This window comes from Simochromis diagramma, unplaced genomic scaffold (genome assembly GCF_900408965.1).
Source record: "Simochromis diagramma unplaced genomic scaffold, fSimDia1.1 OVJJ01000602.1, whole genome shotgun sequence".
NCBI lineage: Eukaryota > Metazoa > Chordata > Actinopteri > Cichliformes > Cichlidae > Simochromis > Simochromis diagramma.
The window spans coordinates 2,502,607-2,523,117 of record NW_024387040.1 but is presented as its reverse complement, the minus strand read 5'-3'; the positions used below and the strand labels follow the sequence as shown (position 1 = coordinate 2,523,117).

The 20,511-nt window shown below is 44.4% G+C and overlaps 1 protein-coding gene across 1 annotated transcript; it reads right to left on the bottom strand.

The window, feature by feature from the left end:
* Positions 1-10,599: 10,599 nt before the first annotated feature.
* skida1 (SKI/DACH domain containing 1) lies at positions 10,600-16,639 on the bottom strand. Its single transcript, XM_040044363.1, has one exon. It carries the CDS (start codon positions 16,250-16,252, stop codon positions 13,739-13,741), a length of 2,514 nt encoding a protein of 837 aa, XP_039900297.1. The 5' UTR covers positions 16,253-16,639; the 3' UTR covers positions 10,600-13,738.
* Positions 16,640-20,511: the final 3,872 nt, after the last annotated feature.

Sequence of the window (20,511 nt, the reverse complement as noted above, 5' to 3'; positions counted from 1 at the left end):
GTACTTTAGTGATGACACGACAACAGAAGTTTAAATGAGAAGAGAAGCGGCAGCTATAGTTAGACATCAAAAGCAAAAGAAAGCAATCTGCTACCTCACCTTTGTCTTTCACTTCCTCCTTTCACGTCCTTTGTTCCTTCACTGGGAGATGTCTTGAAACACTCTCTAAACACCAAACCACTGAGCTGGTTCCCACAGTAACAGGTCTGTGAAGACAATGCAGCAACGCCATACCTTCCACAAAAAACACAGTGAAGGTTAGTGTTTTACATACTGAGAGCACATGTCACATGCCAAATAAGCCTTTGTTGGTATTCTAATATATGATGCTTTAAAATTCTGTTACATCTTCTTGAAAACAGCACTTTTGATATATATACATATATATTCTTTGTTTGTTTGTTTTTTGTATTAGAGATTTTCTATTGGGATTTTTTTTTTATTCACAAATTTTATTCATAAATGTAAAAATATTTTTCTAATTTCTTAAATTATTTCAGGATGAGAATATATTAAGATTTCTGAGAGTTTGTTTTTAAGTGCTTTTACACACAACAGATGATGCCTCAAATATGCAATAATAAAAGGTTGCTATAAAAATTTGAATATTTCTTTAACCCGTTACTGTCATCACTGTCAAACAATTTCAGACAAGCATCCAAATTTCATCTTCATCTGTAATGCCCCCTGACCCGGAAAGCTCTTTTAGCATTTCTCCACCAGCTCACCCCTCATCCAAGCAGTGTGCAGAGCAGGCTACCGGGTCAAGGTCACGGGCACCGACACCCGTGGGTCCGTGAAATCCGAGGGAAGAGCTCGCGCTGACGCATCCGATGAACCAGGGTGAACTCTGCTGACCTGATGAGGAGGCCAACGCGAACAAGGAGTGCAGTGCAAAGAAGACAAAAGCGCGGAGCATGGCTGCTCGGACACGGGCCTCGACTATAGAGCGAAACTCGGGATGAACTGCGATTGAGGAGGACGCTTCAAGTGGGAGAGAACGAGAGAACAGGAGAGAGGAGCAGGTGCACCGAGACCTGCAACTGTGCATACAAGGTGTGTGGGAGGTGTGAACAGAGAGGGTAACTGTATGCAAATAATGGGTCAAAGACCACGTGAGGGAGGAGGGAGATCGCGTTAATGATCGGGAATCTAACAGAAAAAAAAAATTACGGCCTTTTGTTGCTGTGCAGGAAACGCTATTGTTGTTATTACTAAGTTTAAGGCGCGTGTTACCATTCTAGTTATTTAAAGGTGAAGGCTCAGGTGCCCTGCACCTGCATGTGTGAAGATGGCATGATCCCCCACTTGCCTTTGCTAATAAGTTGTGCAAAGCTTAAGGACGTTTTTGAATTTAAATACCAGAGCAGCTGCTTCGGAAGCATCAAAATGCCCGTTGCAAAATAATAATAATAATAATAACACTGTTAGATTTTAATGCAGCAACGCATGTCTGCTGCGCTGTAAGGTCACATGTCAGTGACACCCAATGGCTGGGTGTTTTACTGGACTATGAGACTTGCATCAAATAAAGCCTCTGCAGCGATCTGAACTGCTGCTTCGTTTGTGGCCAACAAAGCAGCATCATGCGGCCTTTAAGGCAGAAAACTGAGATACGTTAAATGGAAAGCCGCAGTGAGAGAGAGGAACGGCAGGTGTTTGCTTTGTTTTATTCCAAGGATCCGGCTCCATGATCATAAGAATTCTGCTTGACACTGAATTAAACTGCACTAAGCTCAGGTGGCCTAAAGCGACCTGGTCACATGCTTCACGTACAGGTTATAATATTTACTGAGCCATTAGACACTCAGTGCCTTTCAGTGATTTGATGCCCAGCAGCCCCTTTTTCTCAAGCGAACTGATCCAGAGGATGTCTCCAGACTCGTTTCTCCTCTGTCACGAGAATTCCAAACAAAGGAAAGAATTCCAAAGTAATCACATGTCATTGTTTTATTGTGAGAATGAGACGCTAGTTTATATTCTGAAGGAGCAGCCTTGAATCACCTGCCAGACGGCTTGAAACTGGTCGTTAGACAGACGACGCTCGACGCCAGATTACATTTAAAAACACAAATATTAACCTTATTAAGCATTAGATTCGAAGTCTAATGTGGGCTACACGTGTAGCTTTATTTTAAATTGCACAAGTAAAATGGAAACACGGGGACAGGTACTACAGAGAACTGTGTGGTGTCTCAGGCTGTCCCCTCTGCTCAGGTTAGGTTCGCCAATTATTTGGTTAACTGAAATAAATTCCAAATGCTTCGCATTAAACTGGTAAATTTAAATGATATCCCACCAGCAGTGATAATTTTGTGCTAAGTTTGAGAAATCTAAGGTTGTCAGCTCGGACACGAGACAAAGCGTCCTCTCAGTGGGTTTATTTTATCTGAGCTGTCACGCCGAAAAGGGCAAAACCGCGACGGAACCGGTGTGACTCTTCGGAGTTCAGCTTTGCCCGTGAGCCCTTTTGCTGGAAACCAAGTCTGCGCCGTGTAGCTAACTCCGCCGGTCCACCTTAAAAAGCTCTTCCGGTTTGCTCGACATCCCCTTTAAGAGAAATTCCCAGGGCTTGAAGTTAGCGGCAGGGGGCGCTGTCAGACCGTGCCATCTCTCCATGAGTGGAGGAATCAAACACATTTCTCACAGTGTATTTTCATACTGAAAACGCGCACTTTGTTCTGCGATTTCGTTTCATCTCGTCACTCAGGGGTCCCCAGAAGTTTTTGCACCGTTAACACATCACGGAGGCATGCACGTGGAACCCTAGAAACCGGAACTAATTTTGGCTTATCTTATTCCACCCCCCAAAAAACAACAAAACAAAACGAAACCCAACCTGTGGTACTTTATATTAATGAGTGAGTTGTGTGTGATAGTGAAGCAGCTGCGTGGGTGAAGCTTAATTTGGGATCTTCAAATCGGAGTGGGGTTGATTCACGTGAATTAATTAAGCTGCAACGAAAACGTGTTACATGCTTTATGCTTTGGCCACCTCCCCTCCTCCTCCTCGTGCACCTCTGAAGACCCAAGAGTCCCCACTGATCACACACTGAGACACATTTTTCGAACCAAACCCTAAAAATCAGTGGCGGCGATGCTGCGTAATACCCCGCTGTAGACCCGCGTGAATCGGGAACCCTCCCGCCCCCCTTTTTTTCATTCGTTATTCACGTGCCTTCCTTTCCCTGCGAAACATTTAACACTTGATCAGAAAACGAAATATTCTCGAGGACCGGCCGTGTAACGGAGAGTCCTCCTGAACGGGCGAAGCGTTATGTAAGCGGCTGCAGCTTTGCGCCCCCACCGAGGAGGACACGGAGCGGAGAAAACAGCACGGCTGACTCCGGGAGACTGGAGCCTCTCGAGGTGGAGCGATGATGAAAATAGATTGTGTCTCAGTGATGTTGGGTTAGGGGTGAGGAGGAGGGATGACAACTCAGTCACTTTTTTCTTTTTTTCTTTTAAATTTGCGCACAACTGAGCGCATTCATTTGAAGGCAGTGCGCAATAAAACTGCATAACAGAGCAGATCACCCCATGATAATGTCAGACTTTCTTTCCGGGTGTTCAAAGCTCATAAAAATAGTATTACGTTATCGTGTGGTGAGAGGAGACAGTCGAAGCACTGCTTCTAGCTCTAAAAGATGTTTCCTGCTTAGTTCTCCCAAATATAGACCTGACAGTGGTTGCCTGGTTCTTTGCGCTTCCTTTTTTGTGGCCATTTTATTTCTCGTTTTAGAGAAGAATATTAACCCTGGACAGCCCATAATTTGGCTAGACTTTCATCAAATTGCATTAAATATTCTAGTTTATAAATCTTTAAGATTCAAAAAGGCCTGCACTCAACAGACTCCAGAGACTTTTGTTATAGCAGATACAATAACTGTGCTTTTTTTCTTTTCCTTTTCTTTTTTAATCAATTTAAGTTTGAGAAAGCTGCCCTGACTGAGTCAAGGATTTCCCCCCGCCAGTATATTTTCCTGAAATGGAAACCAGACCACAGATCATTCATTAAATTAAGCAATTTGTGAGCCAGCCTGTTGTAGGTTGAAGGGGGCTCAGGTGTGGCCACAGTGCTCCCCAATTCGCCATGTTTGCTTGAGTGAAATATTTCTAAATGTTAGCCACAGTGGCTCACATATACACAGAAAATGACAGAGATTCAAAGGAAAAAAAGAGGAGGAAAAGATGATAATTTGATCCTTATTTATTTATGATGTCAGGCCTGTGACATGTTGTCGGTGAAAACATGCCAAGGTGAGCAGATCAAGCGATGAAGGCAATGATTTTGCGCAAGAGGTAAAGAGACTCGCTCATCAACCAAAATAATAAATAGACAAATATCAAGAAAAACACAAAAAGTGAGGAAATTCATGACCCCTGTAGCACTGAGGTGTATTTTTACTTCACAGAATTTTTTTTTATAACTCTGCTTGTTGACCTCTTTTCTATTAAATACAGGCGAACACAGTGGCGTAAATTGGATGGATCATTCATGATTAAGCGTTTTGTACACACTGACTTTATTCATAAGATCTAATGAAGTCCAACGTCATCATATCAATACATGTGATTGTTTTGGTGATGATTAATGAATGAACGAGATACTGGACCTCCGTCTCTTCCCGATCAGCTGATGTTTTGTCTTTATTTTTTCTGCATTTTTTGTCTCTCTGCCCACATCTGTTCATCTGGTGATTCGAAAAGCAGAACACTATTTGATTCTTGTCTTTGCGGGCACAGCTTGTTTAAAGGCACTTTAAACACGTCCACAGTTCAAACGTGGCATATAAAGTCCTGGCAGTGCTGGGAACAAACATGTGAGAGTGAACAGGTGCCTGCAGGAAAGTAACCAACAAGCAAATACATTACAAAAAAATAAATGGTGACACAAACAGAAATGATTTAGGCAATTAAGCAGCAGGAAACCAGAGCCCTGGTTTATTTTAGATCTCAGTGATGTATTCATATTTAATACTTGTTTCCTCTTTTTGAAGCACATATGTTTAAAGTTAGAAGTTAAACAAGCGTATTAAAAAGCTATTTGACGCGCGCTGTGGGTCTAGTGAGGAAAGATCTCCCCAGGCTCACATTACATTGTGCAAACAAGCCTCAGTCGGGCCAAATCATAAGCGAGGATCCAGTGTAAGGCACAGATCTTATCAAAGCTGGATTACCAGGAGCGATCCTCGTGTGTTTGAGAAAACAGAAGCAACGTTCAGGAAATTAGCTTTGATAGGATTTACCAAAAAATAAAAAATAAATAAATAAATAAAAGCAACAAAAAGAAAACAGAAACAAGTTGATATTTTGTTTATTATATGCTGTGGGGGAATTAAAGAAAACGCAGTAGCAATTATTAAAATCTTGGCAGAGTCAGGAAAGCTAAAAGAAGAAAAGGCAGTTCAGTTAAAGTCTCTGCTTGTCATAATGAACATAATCAAACAGCATGTGTTAATAAGCAATATAAAATACAATGACTACATTGTTTGGTTTGCTTAGTTTGGTTTGTACATTTGGAAAAGCTTCTTACTAACCACAGAAATTATTCCTAACTGAATCCCTCTTTCTTCCAGTGTTGCCTCACATACTCATTGGATATAAAGAACTGGAGAGGGGGGGGGGGGGATCTTGAAACCTTACCTGACAAAGGCCCACACTGCCTCCCACACCTCCCCAAAAAACATCCTATTATATTTCTCAACCGCCCAATAAAGAAAAAAATCACTTGACTGGGAGAAGAAAGGAAACTCATCCAGTCAAATCTGCTTTTGTCACGTTATGTCCTCTGCCTCCTCCGCGCCCTGCAGCACTGAAGAAAAGCCCGGGCTCTTCATCTGTCTCATGTTTGACAAATAGGCTCCTATTGGCGATGATATCTGTCGACTCAGGCAGAGAGAAATGACACTGACGTACTAATAATCGATAGTCAACAAGCAGTGGCCTGAATGCATGCAGGCCACTGGTAGACTTTTTTCTTTTCTTTTCCCATCAGTGTTGTGGGCATATTAAAGTGCGTGTGTTTGTTTGTGTTGGTGGCTTTTATCCAGCCTTTCGGGTTCCCAACTCGCTGGTATGAAGGGGAGAGGGAGGGAGAGGTCAAAGGTCACTGCTGCATGTGGCCGTGTTCAAATCCTTCTATAGTGTGCAATGTTCTCAGCTGACCCCTCGTGTTATAGAGGGGGCAGTGTCCAGATATTAGCTTTCAGAGCGTGGAACATTTTAATCAGCTGATCTGGGGCTTTAAATCCATTTTGTTCAGGAGCATGGTTTCATGGCAAAATACTACTACTAATAATGATATTAATAAAAAAGAATAATAATAATACCCTTAACATGCTCCAACATGGCACGTGTTCAATCATTCATGTAATGGAATTAGGCAAGTTTTGACAATGAGAAACTGGAATTCAACTTTCAGACCTTGAATGGTGATTTGTTCGTATACCTGATATCCTTTTTAGCTGAGGGGCACCTTCATTGTTATTTTCAACGAAAAGCAAGAATTTCTGTCACACTGGCTGGAGTTTTTTCTTTTTCTTTTTCTTTGTTTTTTTTTTTCTTTTTCCTTTTAATGTGTGACCATAAACCAAATTTTTGCATATTTTTCACGACCAAAATTGTCTCCACAGAAATCAGAAGAAGAAAAGACACTTTAAATTCTTCGCGCAGTTTCGTGAATGATCAGCCAGTTAAACCTTAATTAATTATTCATTTAAAAAAAACTAACATTAAGAATATGGTGTAAGCAGAGCTATAGGCCAACTAGGGGAGGGAAAACTTGTTAATCGATGAAGTACAACAGGACTGTTTCTGATCAGACTTCCTAACACTCTCGGTCCCATCTTGGTTCATAGCTGTGACTCGAGGTCAGCGCACGTCATTGCTTCGTTGATAACTGATTGGATTGTGCGTTAAAAGTTCAGCACTGGGCTGTCTCTGTCTCTTCTGTCCCTAGAAAAGCCCTTACAAATGGAGTTGAGCTCCATGACGGAGCAGAAGCCCTCTGGCGCTGCTTTTCCCCGACCTCCTCTCCATCACCCACCCACCCACCAGTCCCCCTGGCCAGGGAAATCCACCAGACTCCAGCTCTTTGGACTGTCCTTGTGTCTTTTCTAAACTTGCTTCCAGCGCTTCGGGCTCGGTCATTAAGTCAGGAGCATTTAAATTTAATTTATACGGCTGTATAAGGAGATTATTATTTAATAATAATAATAATAATAATAATAATAATAATAATAATAATAATAATAATAATAATAAAGTTGCAGCAATTTACTTCCCATCTCTTCCCCACACAGGCCGCTGTCTTCTTCTCTGATCCCGGGTCTGTGCAGTGGGATCCCAGGCAAACCCCCGGGAGAGGCAGCGCTGTTTCCTCCTTCGCGTTAAGACACGATCGCGGTTCAATTGAAAGGAATGGGGGAGATGTTAATGAAGGGGAATATCATGCAGAAGGCACACACGCGCACACACACACACACACACACACACACACACACACACACACACACACACACACACACACACACACACACACACACACACACACAGTTCAGCTGTCTGAACGCGAAAAGCTGATGAAGTGTTTTTTTGTTTTTTAAACTTATTTTTTTTAGTATTAATAATGTAAGAACTTCTGATCTTTGTACTAATTGATTTAGTTTGTGGGAGTTTTAATTTCTAGCCATACTAATAATTAAGCTGTCGCTAAAAAAAGGGGGGGAGGGGGATTACCAAGAGTGGTAAACAGAAAGATTGTGGGAGTTGTGCTGAGGTGATACAGTTGTATATAGTTATATATCTAAACAGGAATATCTAAGCATATATGCAAGTAGGGATTTCAAGAAATCCTGGAACATAAGGCTTTCTTTGGTCATCATCCTATTTAAAGTTGCTACAGATACAAGCAACTGCTTGTATCTGACTTTTACAAATCAAAAGAAAAAAGCTGTGGTGGTCATGCGGGGAAGCCATCTCAAACCACGACTTTTTAGACGGAGAAACTTGGTTTTTACCCATAAAGTAGAAACTTACGCGGGGAGGCCGTGGTAGTAACACGTGGTGCTTCACCACAGTTAACCAATGAAGTCTTTATTGTGATATCACAGACCTGAATATTAATAAGAATAATCATTTCTTCCTATTGGCTCTGATTATCGCATTCACTCCCTCTATACTGCACGCCGTTAGCGTAACAGTGTGGTTTAAGAGAATACACACACACACACACACACACACACACACACACACACACACACACACACACACACACACACACGCACACACACACACACACACACACACACACACACACTGTAAAGCCTTCAGTGTTATCAGAAGCCCAAAGCATAGCGCAGACTGTACTGCTATGATAATCTAAACGATGACGCTGTTCAGTGTCTTGCAGCGTGTGTTTAGACTCCGTGTGATATACGGATCTACTGCATCACTGAGCATCAAATGAAAAGTGTTTATCATCCATTTTCTTTCCAAAAAAAAAAAAGAAGCACAACTTTTGTCATTTTATTAAAAGTTTTTTTGTTATTGTTTAATCTTCAGGTTTTTCCACTGCTGGAGTTAACAGTGTTTACTTTTTTGCATTAACCGTTTCACCGTTATCCGTGGCAGCGGGTCATCGCCGTGCGCGTGCACCGGCAGCACCAGCAGTTCTCCGGTGCATGGTGCATTTCCAGAAGAGCAAAGAATGCGCTTGCAGTCTCTTGCTTTCACCGAAGTTTGAAGCGGTTCTATCCTGCAGAGCCTTTTCCGAGGGCTCCTTTGCTCCCTGAGACTCTCCCGCTTTCACACAAAACACATGTCACAGATTCATTCACTCACAGAGAGCGAGGAAGGGTGAGAGAGAGAGAGACTGAGAGAGAGAGAGAGAGAGAGAGCTGCTCACAAATCATCTGTGAACTGCAATCATACAACAAACACTTATTTCCACATTTTCTCCAAGTTTCCACCAAACTTCTGAACTTCAAATCGACTGTTTGTCCTTATTAATATTTCACATCTACACATTTTGCCATTCTTGAGCGACCTCGTGCAACGAGAGGAGTGGCAGGCAAATGTTTTACAGTTGAGAGATTCCACATAAAAACCTCCTGACAGCTTTTAATGTATTTAATTGTCTCAAAGATCAATGCAAAGTGCTGACCCTACAACGCGCCATGTTTCTTTCAACACTACCCATAACTTCGTTTCCCGAACAAGCAGCCAAAGACAAATATAATTTGGAGTGTATTAGTCCAGCTTTGGGGAAACAATTGTTTTCTTTTCCTTCTTCCTTTTTTTTCCTCTAAAGGAAACACTTATTGTATTGAGGCTGGTTTTGTTCTTTTCATGTATGGTTTCTATTGTTATTCTATAGAAGTTACAGTCTAGTGATTCCCAATCCGCGCAGGAATTTAACCCTGAAATGCCAGCAGCAGCAGCAACAGCATAATGGCCTGTCTCTACTCCCAGTATCGCCCCTCCGGGCTCTGGCGGCAGAAGCCCAACTGGCCGGGCCAGAAAACCTGCTAGCCCCCGTTCCCCCTAACTTCCTTGCGACTTTGGCCTGGACATTATATCGCAGAGTGCCATTACTCAGGGAAACATCGCGTCAAATACGTCACACTGCACTTAAAAGTTGGAGACTCGGAGTTTTAGCAGGGTTTCTATTTTCATTCCCTTTGGTAACAGCATGGTGTTAAATTGTTAGTTGTTTTATTGGTTTTTCCCCCAGTTACTCTATCACACCCAGGACTCACGAATGTTGTAAGAAATGCAGACTGTCTGCGCTCACAGGAAATTCATGCTACTGCAAACTACTGATGCATATAAACTACAGCAACTACATATATATATATATATATATATATATATATATATATATATATATATATATATATATATATATATATATATATATATATATTGAACCATCTCACGCGCAGCGGTTGGAAATGCTGCATGCGTAAATGTCTGCGGTTTGCCTCTTGTTGTTATTGCAGACACCGGAGGCCTACCACTTCTCCCGTCCCACATCCCTCTAAAATCCACCGGAAAGGGAATCCCTTACTACTGTAAGAGCTTAACCAAACTAAAGGCACAACATGTGGCCTTCTTTGAAGGAAATTTGCCCTTAGCCATCGCCAGTACTATTACGATGCCCACATTACGGAGATAACGACACTGTAGATCTATTTGGGGTCAATTCCCTTCTAACCTTAAAGTCTTGCCCAAGGAATACCCACCTATCTGTCTTTTTTTATCTATTTATTTATTGATTTTTAACTAATGGGAGACTTGGATGAGCAATTTAGAATACACTAAGAGGCTGTGGATATTTTATAACAAGGTCACGTAAAGAAATATTAAAGGTGAAAAGGAGCTGCTTTCCATATATAAAATAAGTGGCAATCTTTATGTATTTTAAATACCATTCTTTAATGGCATTTAGAACTCTCTCATCACACACACACACACACACACACACACACACACACACACACACACACACACACACACACACACACACACACACAACCACACACACACCAAAACAAAAAACGATTACCCATCTCAAAAGAAGGAGGAGTCCGACAATTACACTCAGTCCCGTTTAATGAATGCTTTATCATTTAAAAAAGAAGAAAGGGAAAGTGCTTCAGAAATCCACCGTTCAAGTTTCTATTTCGAGTGCAGTTTTCTCATGTATATTCACAAGAAGAATGAAAAAAATCAATCAATATACAGGAAACCCCATAAAATTCACAAAAATAAATATTCAGTTTCATATAAACAACCAGTGACTTCAAATTCCGTGTCAAAAAACCTGACCTCAAGTATTGTATCCAAAGAAAAAAAATTTAAAACAAAAATCAAAAAGTAAATGAATGGAGGGCAGGGAAGTGGGTAACAGGAGGAGTATGGAGGGAGAGAGCATGAAGCTTGTAGTTGCTGTGCGATGCAATTGTTTACATTGACAGCGTCACTGTCAGAGAGCTGTTTGTCTTAACGGTGGAAAGGCCCTCCCAACAGGCCATTCTAACCACCTCCGTCCCCCCTCAGCCGTGCACTGTGAGAATGGTGCGTCAGGAGAGGGGGGCCTAAAGCCAGCGCAACTGGCGATTCCTCTTCCTCCTATGCCGTGCAACCTATGCTTTTGACATGCGGATTAAAGGTTGAAAGCTTCACTCTTGCAACACAGCTACACCCCCCCCCCTCCTCCACCATCGACACCAACACCACCACTACACTCCAAACCCATCGCAACCCCCCCTTTTACTGCTAGCCTGCACAAACACGAGCTCGTGTTGTGTAGCTTCTAAACTAGCCATTTTTTCTTTTCAGTTTTTTTTACAAGCTTGTAGGGGATATGAGTTCAAGTCCGAATTATCTCTCCCAGCCTCAGACATAAGGCTCACGGTGAGTTCAGTCAGAGTGGCGCTTTAATCACATGGCTAAACATCTACCACATGTATCCACAATGGTGCAGGCAGAGTGAAACGCACTTTTTGTACATTTTTTCTTCTCTTTTTTTCCTCTCTCTCTCTCTCTCTCTCTCTCTCTCTCTCTCTCTCTCTCTATACAATCACGTATTACATAGTTTCTTCAATCCTCTGAATGAATGCGCCCTTTGCTGTGCTTGTGGAGGAGGCTGACATCATTCACGGGGCTTTGGGTTTGTTGTGATCTGGCTCACCCTATAAGCTGGGGCCTCTCTTTGTCGCGGACAGAAAAGCACACCAATTAGCAGAGCGCGTCCTGCAACTGCCATTAAAAACATCCACACATTCACTTAAAATGCCTATACGTGTAGGTGCTTCTCGACCACTTGATTTAAAGGCGTGTAGGCTTGAGTCTGAGTTGGTACTGCTATGGGTGGGGGCTACATTAAACAGGTCTGGGATAGCCTGCTACTACGCCGAGAGCGGCCATATTAAAAAAAAGAGGCTACATTCAGAACGGTGAGATGATGACGATGATGATGCGTTTAGGAAATAAAAAGAAAGCGAGATTTCAGAGAACCTGATTGCATTTCTGCCTTCCCTATAAGGAAGGCAGCCAATGATAGTAAAGAACTGTGTTTTTCTTTCATCTTTAAGAACAACGAGACTGAGAATGAGGGATGAGAAAACCAGCATTTGGATGGTTCGGCCGCACATGGCTGAATTGTAAATATTAAAATATTTAACCCCAAATCAAACAGTCAATCTTCCGGCGGTGGGGGCTTTCCCTTTCTGCATCAACAGCTCTCGCGCGTAATTTCACGTTTGTTAGAAATCTCTAAAGCTGAAAAACAACCTAAACACATTCAAAATGCAATGCATTTAAGCCCCTCTCATGTGCTTGGTCGCATTGTTTCTTATTAGTGGCTAGAAGGTGTTTTCACGCAGATTCTTTTTTTTCGTTTTTCTTTTCTTTCTTGGTGCCTCCCCCTACACTCCCCCTCCCTCCCATTATCACTAAATCACATCCCATTTTGTCTGCATTTTATATTTTCTTGAATTATTTACATGTTCACCACGCGCGCACACTCTCCCCGGCACAACTTCTTATTGCGTCCAGAGGAAGCCGAGGCCACGTGGACCTAGAGGGACACAAATCTGTCGAGTCTGTCGTGAGACCTCATAAAGGAGCCTTATTCATTCAAAAAAAAATTCTTTCTGTTTTTTTTTTTGTTTTTTTTTGATTGTCTGTATACAAGGCCCGCGTTGTGTTTGGGCCTGCGTATGTGCAGTCACACGCTTGCAAACCAGGAAATAGTCCGCAGAAATAAAAACATGACTGAAAACCAGAATACAACCACCCTTAGAAAAATAATCATTTTAAATAATAACACCAACAATAATAATAATAATAAAAGAAATCCCACAACCACCGAGAATAAATTTATGTCAAATCTAATAAAGGCTTAACCGTGAGCATATGACCAGACATTAACTGAGCTTTTCTTGTATACATGTCTGAAACTGAATATTTGGGCACATGGATGTTTGTGGCCAAGCTGGTTAGCACGCCAGAGGAAAGACAGCGCTGATATATATAAAATATACCAAGTGGCACAGAATGGGAAACCCTGATTTTTATATTATTATAATTATTATTATTTTATGATTTGCTCAGTCAAGTTTACTCCTCAATCCTAGCAAGTTTTTTTTTCTTTTTTAAAGTAGCCTCGTCCCAAGGAATGCTGTGATTTTTTTTACCCCCCTTCCTTCTTTCAGACAAAGCACAAACCACTGAAACCCGGCACCATACAATCCAACAGGTCGAGCAAATTAGAAAAGCGAACAAGAAACATTCGAGTTCACACACACACACACACACACACACACACACACACACACACACACACACACACACACACACACACACACACACACACACACACAGTCGCGTGAACACACCATTGAGAATAGATATTGCTTAGGATAGCTTATTTTAACACAAGTTTTTTTTTAATCTTATATCCACGAGCGGTGTCTCACAGTCCTGTGGGCGTTTTCAGAGGCTCCAAAAAGGGGGGAATCTTGTGGGTTTTCCTCGATCGAGCTTGAAAACAAAGCGGAATGTAAATCCATTCTCAGGAGAGAAAAGGGGGAACAGAAAAGAAACAACACCGATAAAGTTGCGAGCATTTCGATGCGCACAGGTTAAGACTCGGGCTACGTTTGGGTTGCAAATGGTGAGGGCTTTTTCAGGGCTTTTTTTTTTTTGCTTTAAAAAACAGCTCCGCCGTCTATTTCCTAGTTCTGTGAACGTGTGGGGGAGGGAGAATCTGGCCGCCTGGCTGCCACCTCCACACGGGGTGGGACGGAGGGGGAGGCCCGGGGCCCCTCAGCGAGTTCAGGGAGTAAGCGGGGCACAAATCCCCGTCGCTGCCAACAATCAGCGACGGCGGGGATGGGAAATTTGCCATTAGGCTGAAAGGCATTTTTGCCGGCGATGCTACAGTGTTCACGTTGCTGCGTTTGCGTCTGCTCGGTAAATCCTCCGTGGATGCCTCCTCGCGCCCCACGGGACGAGAACAAGAAGAATAAGAAGAAGAGGAGGACGACGACGAAGAAGAGGCAGCCTTGTGGACCCTGGATAGGTTTTGTTTTGTTTGCGTCCTGGAAACTCTGGGTTTCTTACTCCCCTGCACCGGAGTCCTGCAGTTTTTGTGCCTGTGCTCCCCCTCCTCGATACACGGGGCGTCTTGACTACTCCTGCATTCCTGAGGACCACAGGGGGACCTGAGGGCCACATCGGGGCTCTTCTCTGTGGCTTTAATCCCACTGTTGGAAAAATCTCCTTGTTTTATGGCTCCGCTGGGATAGTGGCCATTGTTGCTCTCTGTTTTATCTCCTTTGCATTTAGCTACAGTGGCCTGGCTCTGGTATTCATACTCATCACAGCTATCCTCCACTTTAACTTTCACATTGTGGAGACTGAACGGCGGCGTCCTGGCTGTCCTGTCCGAAGAGGAGGTGGCGGTCACAGAGGGCTCCTCCGACTCGGTCTTTATTTTTTTCAGTGCAGTGGGCAGACTTGGGCTGGCGATCGCTTTCGCATCACTCCTGTCCACACATTTCTGGGTCTGCTTGGCCTCTTTGTTGTGGTCATACTGAACCCTCAGTCCCGGGGGGCATTTGATGGGATGCCCCTGTGTCCTGCGTGAAGGGTGAGAGGCCTTATTCCGGTTGGGTCCCGGTGAATATGTGATGAGCTCATCCACAGTGTCGGCCTGGTTCGGATTTCCCCTTTTAGACTCGCTGAAAAAGCTCTCCCCCACAGAAGCTGAGTTAAAGTTTTGGGGCTGCGAGGGTCCCGAGTCCTGCTCTGTCTCTCTGCGTGTGAATTCACATTTCTGAAGTTTGTCCTGTCTCCTGTCCCGTGATTGCGAAGCAGCAACATGTCCGAGGGTCTTGTGCTCTTTTTCGTGCTGCACTGTGTTGTTGTAGTGAAACGTAGGCTGCAGGACCAAAGGTGCTTTGCTGGTGTTGAGACTTTTGGCAAGCGATCCGACCCGCGCCCGTCTGAATCGGATGCTCTGAACCGAAACACGGCTCGAAACTGAGCTGGAGTCGGACTGAGAGGAGCTCTCTTCCTCCTCCTCCTCCTCTGAGCTGACCTCTGAACTCTCCGACTGAGTGTCATCTTCTTCCTCGCCGTCCTCTTCTTCTTCCGAACTGGCGGAGTTGCTGCTGGTGGAAAAGCCAGAGCCGAGGTCCCAGTCGGGGTAAGCCCGTTCCGAGTAGGTGCTGGACTCGGTGTCGCTGCTGTAACTCTCCGGGAAAGTTGGCTCGTGGTGGTGGTGGTGGTGATGATGATGATGTTGGTGGTGGTGATGGTGGTGGGGTCGGGGGTCGAGATAAAAATCTGGACCGAGGTGAAAAGCACCGAAAGAAGTCCCGTGACTTCCAGACGATTTGGGTTGCACGAGCAGCACCGGCGGTGCGTGGTGGTGCGCGTGCCTGCTTCTGCTCCACGAGTGCCTCGCGCTGTCCCTCCCGCCGCCCCCCTCGCGCCTCCTCTTCCTTTTGTGAAGTAGGTCGCCGGCTGAGCGAGAGAGCCTGGACTGAGCAGCTATGGCGGACTGAAGCACCACCGGCTGCCGGCTCACCGCGCTCCGGAAAAACGAGTGCCTTTGGCTCAAAGTGACGCGGTTCCCTGTTATTTTCGCTGTTTCATAGTTTTTAAAGTGTTTGTAACTGGACTTGGTCGCCGAACGGCAATCCCGCCCGTGCGTTTTGTGATAAAACTGAGGTAGTTTGGAGTCGGTAAGGCAAGGAGTCAGCTCCTTCTTCCTGCCCACTTTGCCGTGGAGTGTGAGAGTCTCCGGGACGCCGTGCTGCAAACTAAACCAAACTTTTTCCCTCCACAGCTCGCCGTCAGCACGGAGGAACCCCGAGGACTCGTCCTCATCCCCGGGGGAGCACGCCGCTTTCGCTTTCCTTTTGTTGGACTTCAACACCCGCTCCGTCTTGCAGGAGAAATACAGAGCCTCCACGTCCTCCCGTGATATGAGAGTGCATTTGGCGGCGTGGAAAGCTATAGAGTTTATTGCTTTGAGCTTCCGTAGCTCTTCCAGGTCGCACTGGTGCTTCTTCACTTTCAGGTAGTCCATGCGCTTGTGCACCGTGGTCCGAGGGATGTTCTTCAGCAGGTCGGTGAAGACCTGGGACAAAGCAAACATTTGCTTGCCTTGGATGAGCAGGTATCCCAGCCTCACTCCTTGCATTTCCTCAAAGCCACACTCCAAGTCTCCCATGATTTGTGTGTATCCACTAGAATCTATTACTCCATGTAGTCAGCCTCAATATACTGTGGATTCACCAGTGAGTGGCATAGGTTAGCGAGCTCAAGGCATCCTGCTCACACCTATAATCCAGCCACACTGCTGCGTAATGAAAATGCAAACTTTGACATGCGGAGTTAAATGGAGCTGCCCCTGTCTAATAGATTGAATGAGCCGACAGCATCCACTCCTTGCTTCTTGCCCCGGGTCCGGCATGGTGGTGGAGGAATGCGACGGATGCGTCCACCAAGCCGGGGCTGCTACCTGCCTCTGCCGACTCCACTCCCCTCTGGTCGGCAGCAGGACGAGGGGTAGGTGTACACCACTGCCTCAGCCAGAGGGATAAAATAGCTAGAAGAGAGAGAGAGAGGGAGGGAGGGAGAGGAGAGCGACAGAAAGGGAGGGAGAGAGGGTGTTGTGAGGGTGGGGGAAAGCAGAATGAGAGAGAGAGAGAATCAGATGCAGAGAGAAACAGAAAGAGCTAAAATGCAGCTGCTATTCTGGATGCTGGTTGAGCCACAAATAAAATGACAGGGAGAGAGAGAGAGAGGGGAGGTGGGCCTGTCTGGAGACACCTTCATCAATTAATGCCCCTGGAGTCGACGCCCATTGGACGCCGCTGACAGGTGATGCAATAAAAATGGATATTCCATCCCCACCCACCCGCCCACCTACCCCTCCAGCACCCTGCTATTACAATAGTTTACAACTGTGCCCACAGTCTCCGCCGTCTGAGTAAATAATGCTGTTGTGACATTTTTTCCTCGATAGCTAAATAAAGAGCTGCAGAAAATCCAGCCCAGTGCAGAGTTTGTGTAGAGCCGGTGTAAGTAGTCCGAACCGGAAAATAGTCATGACAGGACGGGATGTGTCGTGCTAATTCCCCCCGCGGTCGTCATCAGAATGTATGTAACCGTAGCATGCAATCGATTGCATGTTGGTAAAAATGACTCCAGTCAGCACGTGCTATTTTAGTCGGGCTGATGTGCGTTACGGACGTGCTGCTTAAACAAAGAAATTTGCCTCTTTTTTTCCCCCCTCACTGCTTTCCCCCCTGACCAGTAAACATCAAACTTAACTGCTTTAGCGTGCTCGAGCCTTTTCTCCAGATTTTTCTTCCCCAAGGTTGTAGGCCTTCTATAGACTGACCTACTTATCAGCTGAGACCACATAGGCTCGCGTCCATCCGCCTGGTGATACCGTAATAAACGAACCGGCGCTCCCAGCGTTTCAGAAGCCATTTAAACCGTCTAAGCTGCGTGTGTGTGAATTTTGCGGAGTCACGCAATTCCTGTGAAATTGTACCGTGTTTAAATGTGAACCGTGATTTTTGAGCGTGATCACAGTGCCAGGTCGGGGCTGCTTTTCCAACATGATTTTCTGCATAAATAAGAATCCTTGTTTTGTAATATTAACACTGATAATAACTCTTCAAAAACCGGATCCATTTTAATTAGTTTTTCAACAAGGCACATAGAAGCACTTATTAAATATATCATTCTATAAATTGCACGGAAAATACGCAATAGGCTGTTGCGTCACCGAATATGTGCTTTGGTTATGTTTCCATCAACAAGTAGCTTATCTGAGCGGGAGGGCGTGCACCCTGACTTTTGTGAGATTATTCATTAGAAAACGAACACCTTTTGTTTCTAGAGATTTCTTTGTATTTCTTGTAAAATGCACAGTATACACAGTTTGTCTTTACGCACGTCAAAAACGTAAATACGCGCACAGACTCGAACGTTAGAATTCATTAGAATGAACGCGCATGCACGCGCAGAACTACACAAAACACCGCGGATCTGAGAGCGGCACACCTTTTTTCCACGCACACGGCCACAGATATGGGACCCCCGCCCAAACACACACACACACACACACACACACACACACACACGGGTTACCAAATAATGTGACCGTGTAGTACGGACTAATTGTTTGAAATAGCAACGGGCCTGAATGGACTGACTATTATGTTCGCCCCTGAGCCATATTTTTTTCTCCAATACTCCCCGGGTTATATTCCATCTTTGTGATCTATAAAACACGTGAGTCCCTTGTGACCAGTTCCTCCTGCTCCTGCTGCCGGTGCTGCAGCGCGGTGGGGTCAAACTCAGCACTGGGCATACTCGTTTCCATAAATATTAAGCCTATTTGCTTATTTGCTGGCTTGTCACTGCGCGCTGAATAGCATCGATGTTACCAGTGTGTTACATCAAACGGCGTGTCACATGTGTAGGCGTTGTTATTATAGATCCTTAAATATCTGAATGATTAAGAACATCATATCCACAATATCCCTGCAGGACCGGGACTGTGGTGCGTAACCACCAACGTAGTGCTGCTGGACTCAGGAACAAGATCGTGCGTGTTAAAAGATGTTTGCTCCTTTTTCATTTCATAGCTTGCATTACACCGACTGTGCGAAATACAGCCACGGAGATAATCAAAAATATAATACCCTCTGTGTGTGTGTGTGTGCGCGCGCGCGCGGGGGGGGGGGGGGGGGGTACATATAAAGTCGGCTATATTTTAGTTTCATAAGTCACAGAAGGCTGTCATTAAATGCACCAATTGCATGTGGATATTAGCTGGTGAGCTGATGAGCAACTCAACGCAACCGTCTTTGTGTGTATACCTTTGTGCAACTATAACTGAAAATGGGTCTTACTGGAAGCCCCCGCGATCTCTTTAGCTCCCTTAAGTCCAGCTCCACTGCACGGGGGTCATTTGACCTGCACCCTTGCGGTTGCTTTAGATGCAACATACGCACGTTGACGTGTTCTTACTTGCTGATTATCTATGACAGCATTAATACATGCAACATGAGGAGTTTCACGGATGTGAGGGGGGGGGGGGGGGGGTGGTAGGGGGATAGGAGAGGGCTCGCTGAAGTCCGGGTCCCCGGGGAATAGCTCACATCCCCGAGACACTGTGCACCGTGGCCGGCCTAGGGAGATGCAGGAAAGAATGGATAGTCGAGGCTTGATTCATCAGACATTCTGACATCTGCACGCCTTGTCCTTTGGACAACCCGGGTTTACTTTTATTTGGCACACTAGACCCTTGTTGTTATTTTTTCTACTTCCTCTAATCGCTTATAGCCAAAGGTTCTCACGTAAAACGCAAGCAATTCAAACTTGCGTAAGCTCCATAGCGATCCTCTTTGTTTTGTTGCTTTTCCCTGAATGTGACTGGTCTGCAGCGGAAATCCATCCTGCAGTTACGCACAGAGACTGGTGTGTTAGTTTTTGAGATAACAACCACGCGGATTTTACTCACTTTATTTGTAAAGAGTTGTGTTTTGTCACAGACACGTCATCTATGTAGTAATGTAAAAATGACACACACACACACACACACACACACACACACACACACACACACACACACACACACACACACACACACACACACACACACCTATATCGGTGTATTATTATTATTATTATTATTATTATTATATATTTTGTTATTATTTATTAAACTGCGAGTATTAAATATAATCAGAAATAATAATTTTTAAATAAATATATAAAAGCCTGCATCAATAAACAGTACATACTGTGCACTTTCACACCATCTGTAAAGCCTCGGGATAAATTTGCAGCACCTCTGTCGGTGGATTTTCGTCTCCTCATGTCTTAACCGACCCAAAGTGTCAGTTTGGAGACATCTAACAACAAGTCAACATTCAAATAATTAATGAAACAAATTTAAATGTATTACTGCGTGTGTATAGATCTGCCCCAATCTGAGTATTTCCAATTAAGAGCAGGGGCTCTTTTGTCATGCACAGATGCCACAGGGCACTTATTCCCTCCTCCACTGCGCCTGGATGTCGGCCGGGAACCAGCGGGAGGAAGCAAGACCGAGTGGCCGGGAGAGAGTTCTCAAGTACGGTGAAGGTTTCTATGCAGCAGCCCCTCTGTGTGCTGAGGAGGCGTGGGGAAATGATCGTGATTAAATCTCACAGTTAAGGCTCATGCTTAGCATTGCCATTGTAACTGAGCTGTATGTGGTGAGTTATAGGTCTGTAAACTGTAGGACATATTTAAGACATATTGGGAGTGAGCGACATTGTGATCTAGATTCCAATGATGGCGTAGCTTTTATTTCTTTTCCAAAGTGAAATATAGATAATTTTTTAAGACGACGTTTTAAACCTTTTCAGTTGTTAATACTAAATAAGCTTTAAGCAATAATATTTTGCATTTGTCACTTCATCG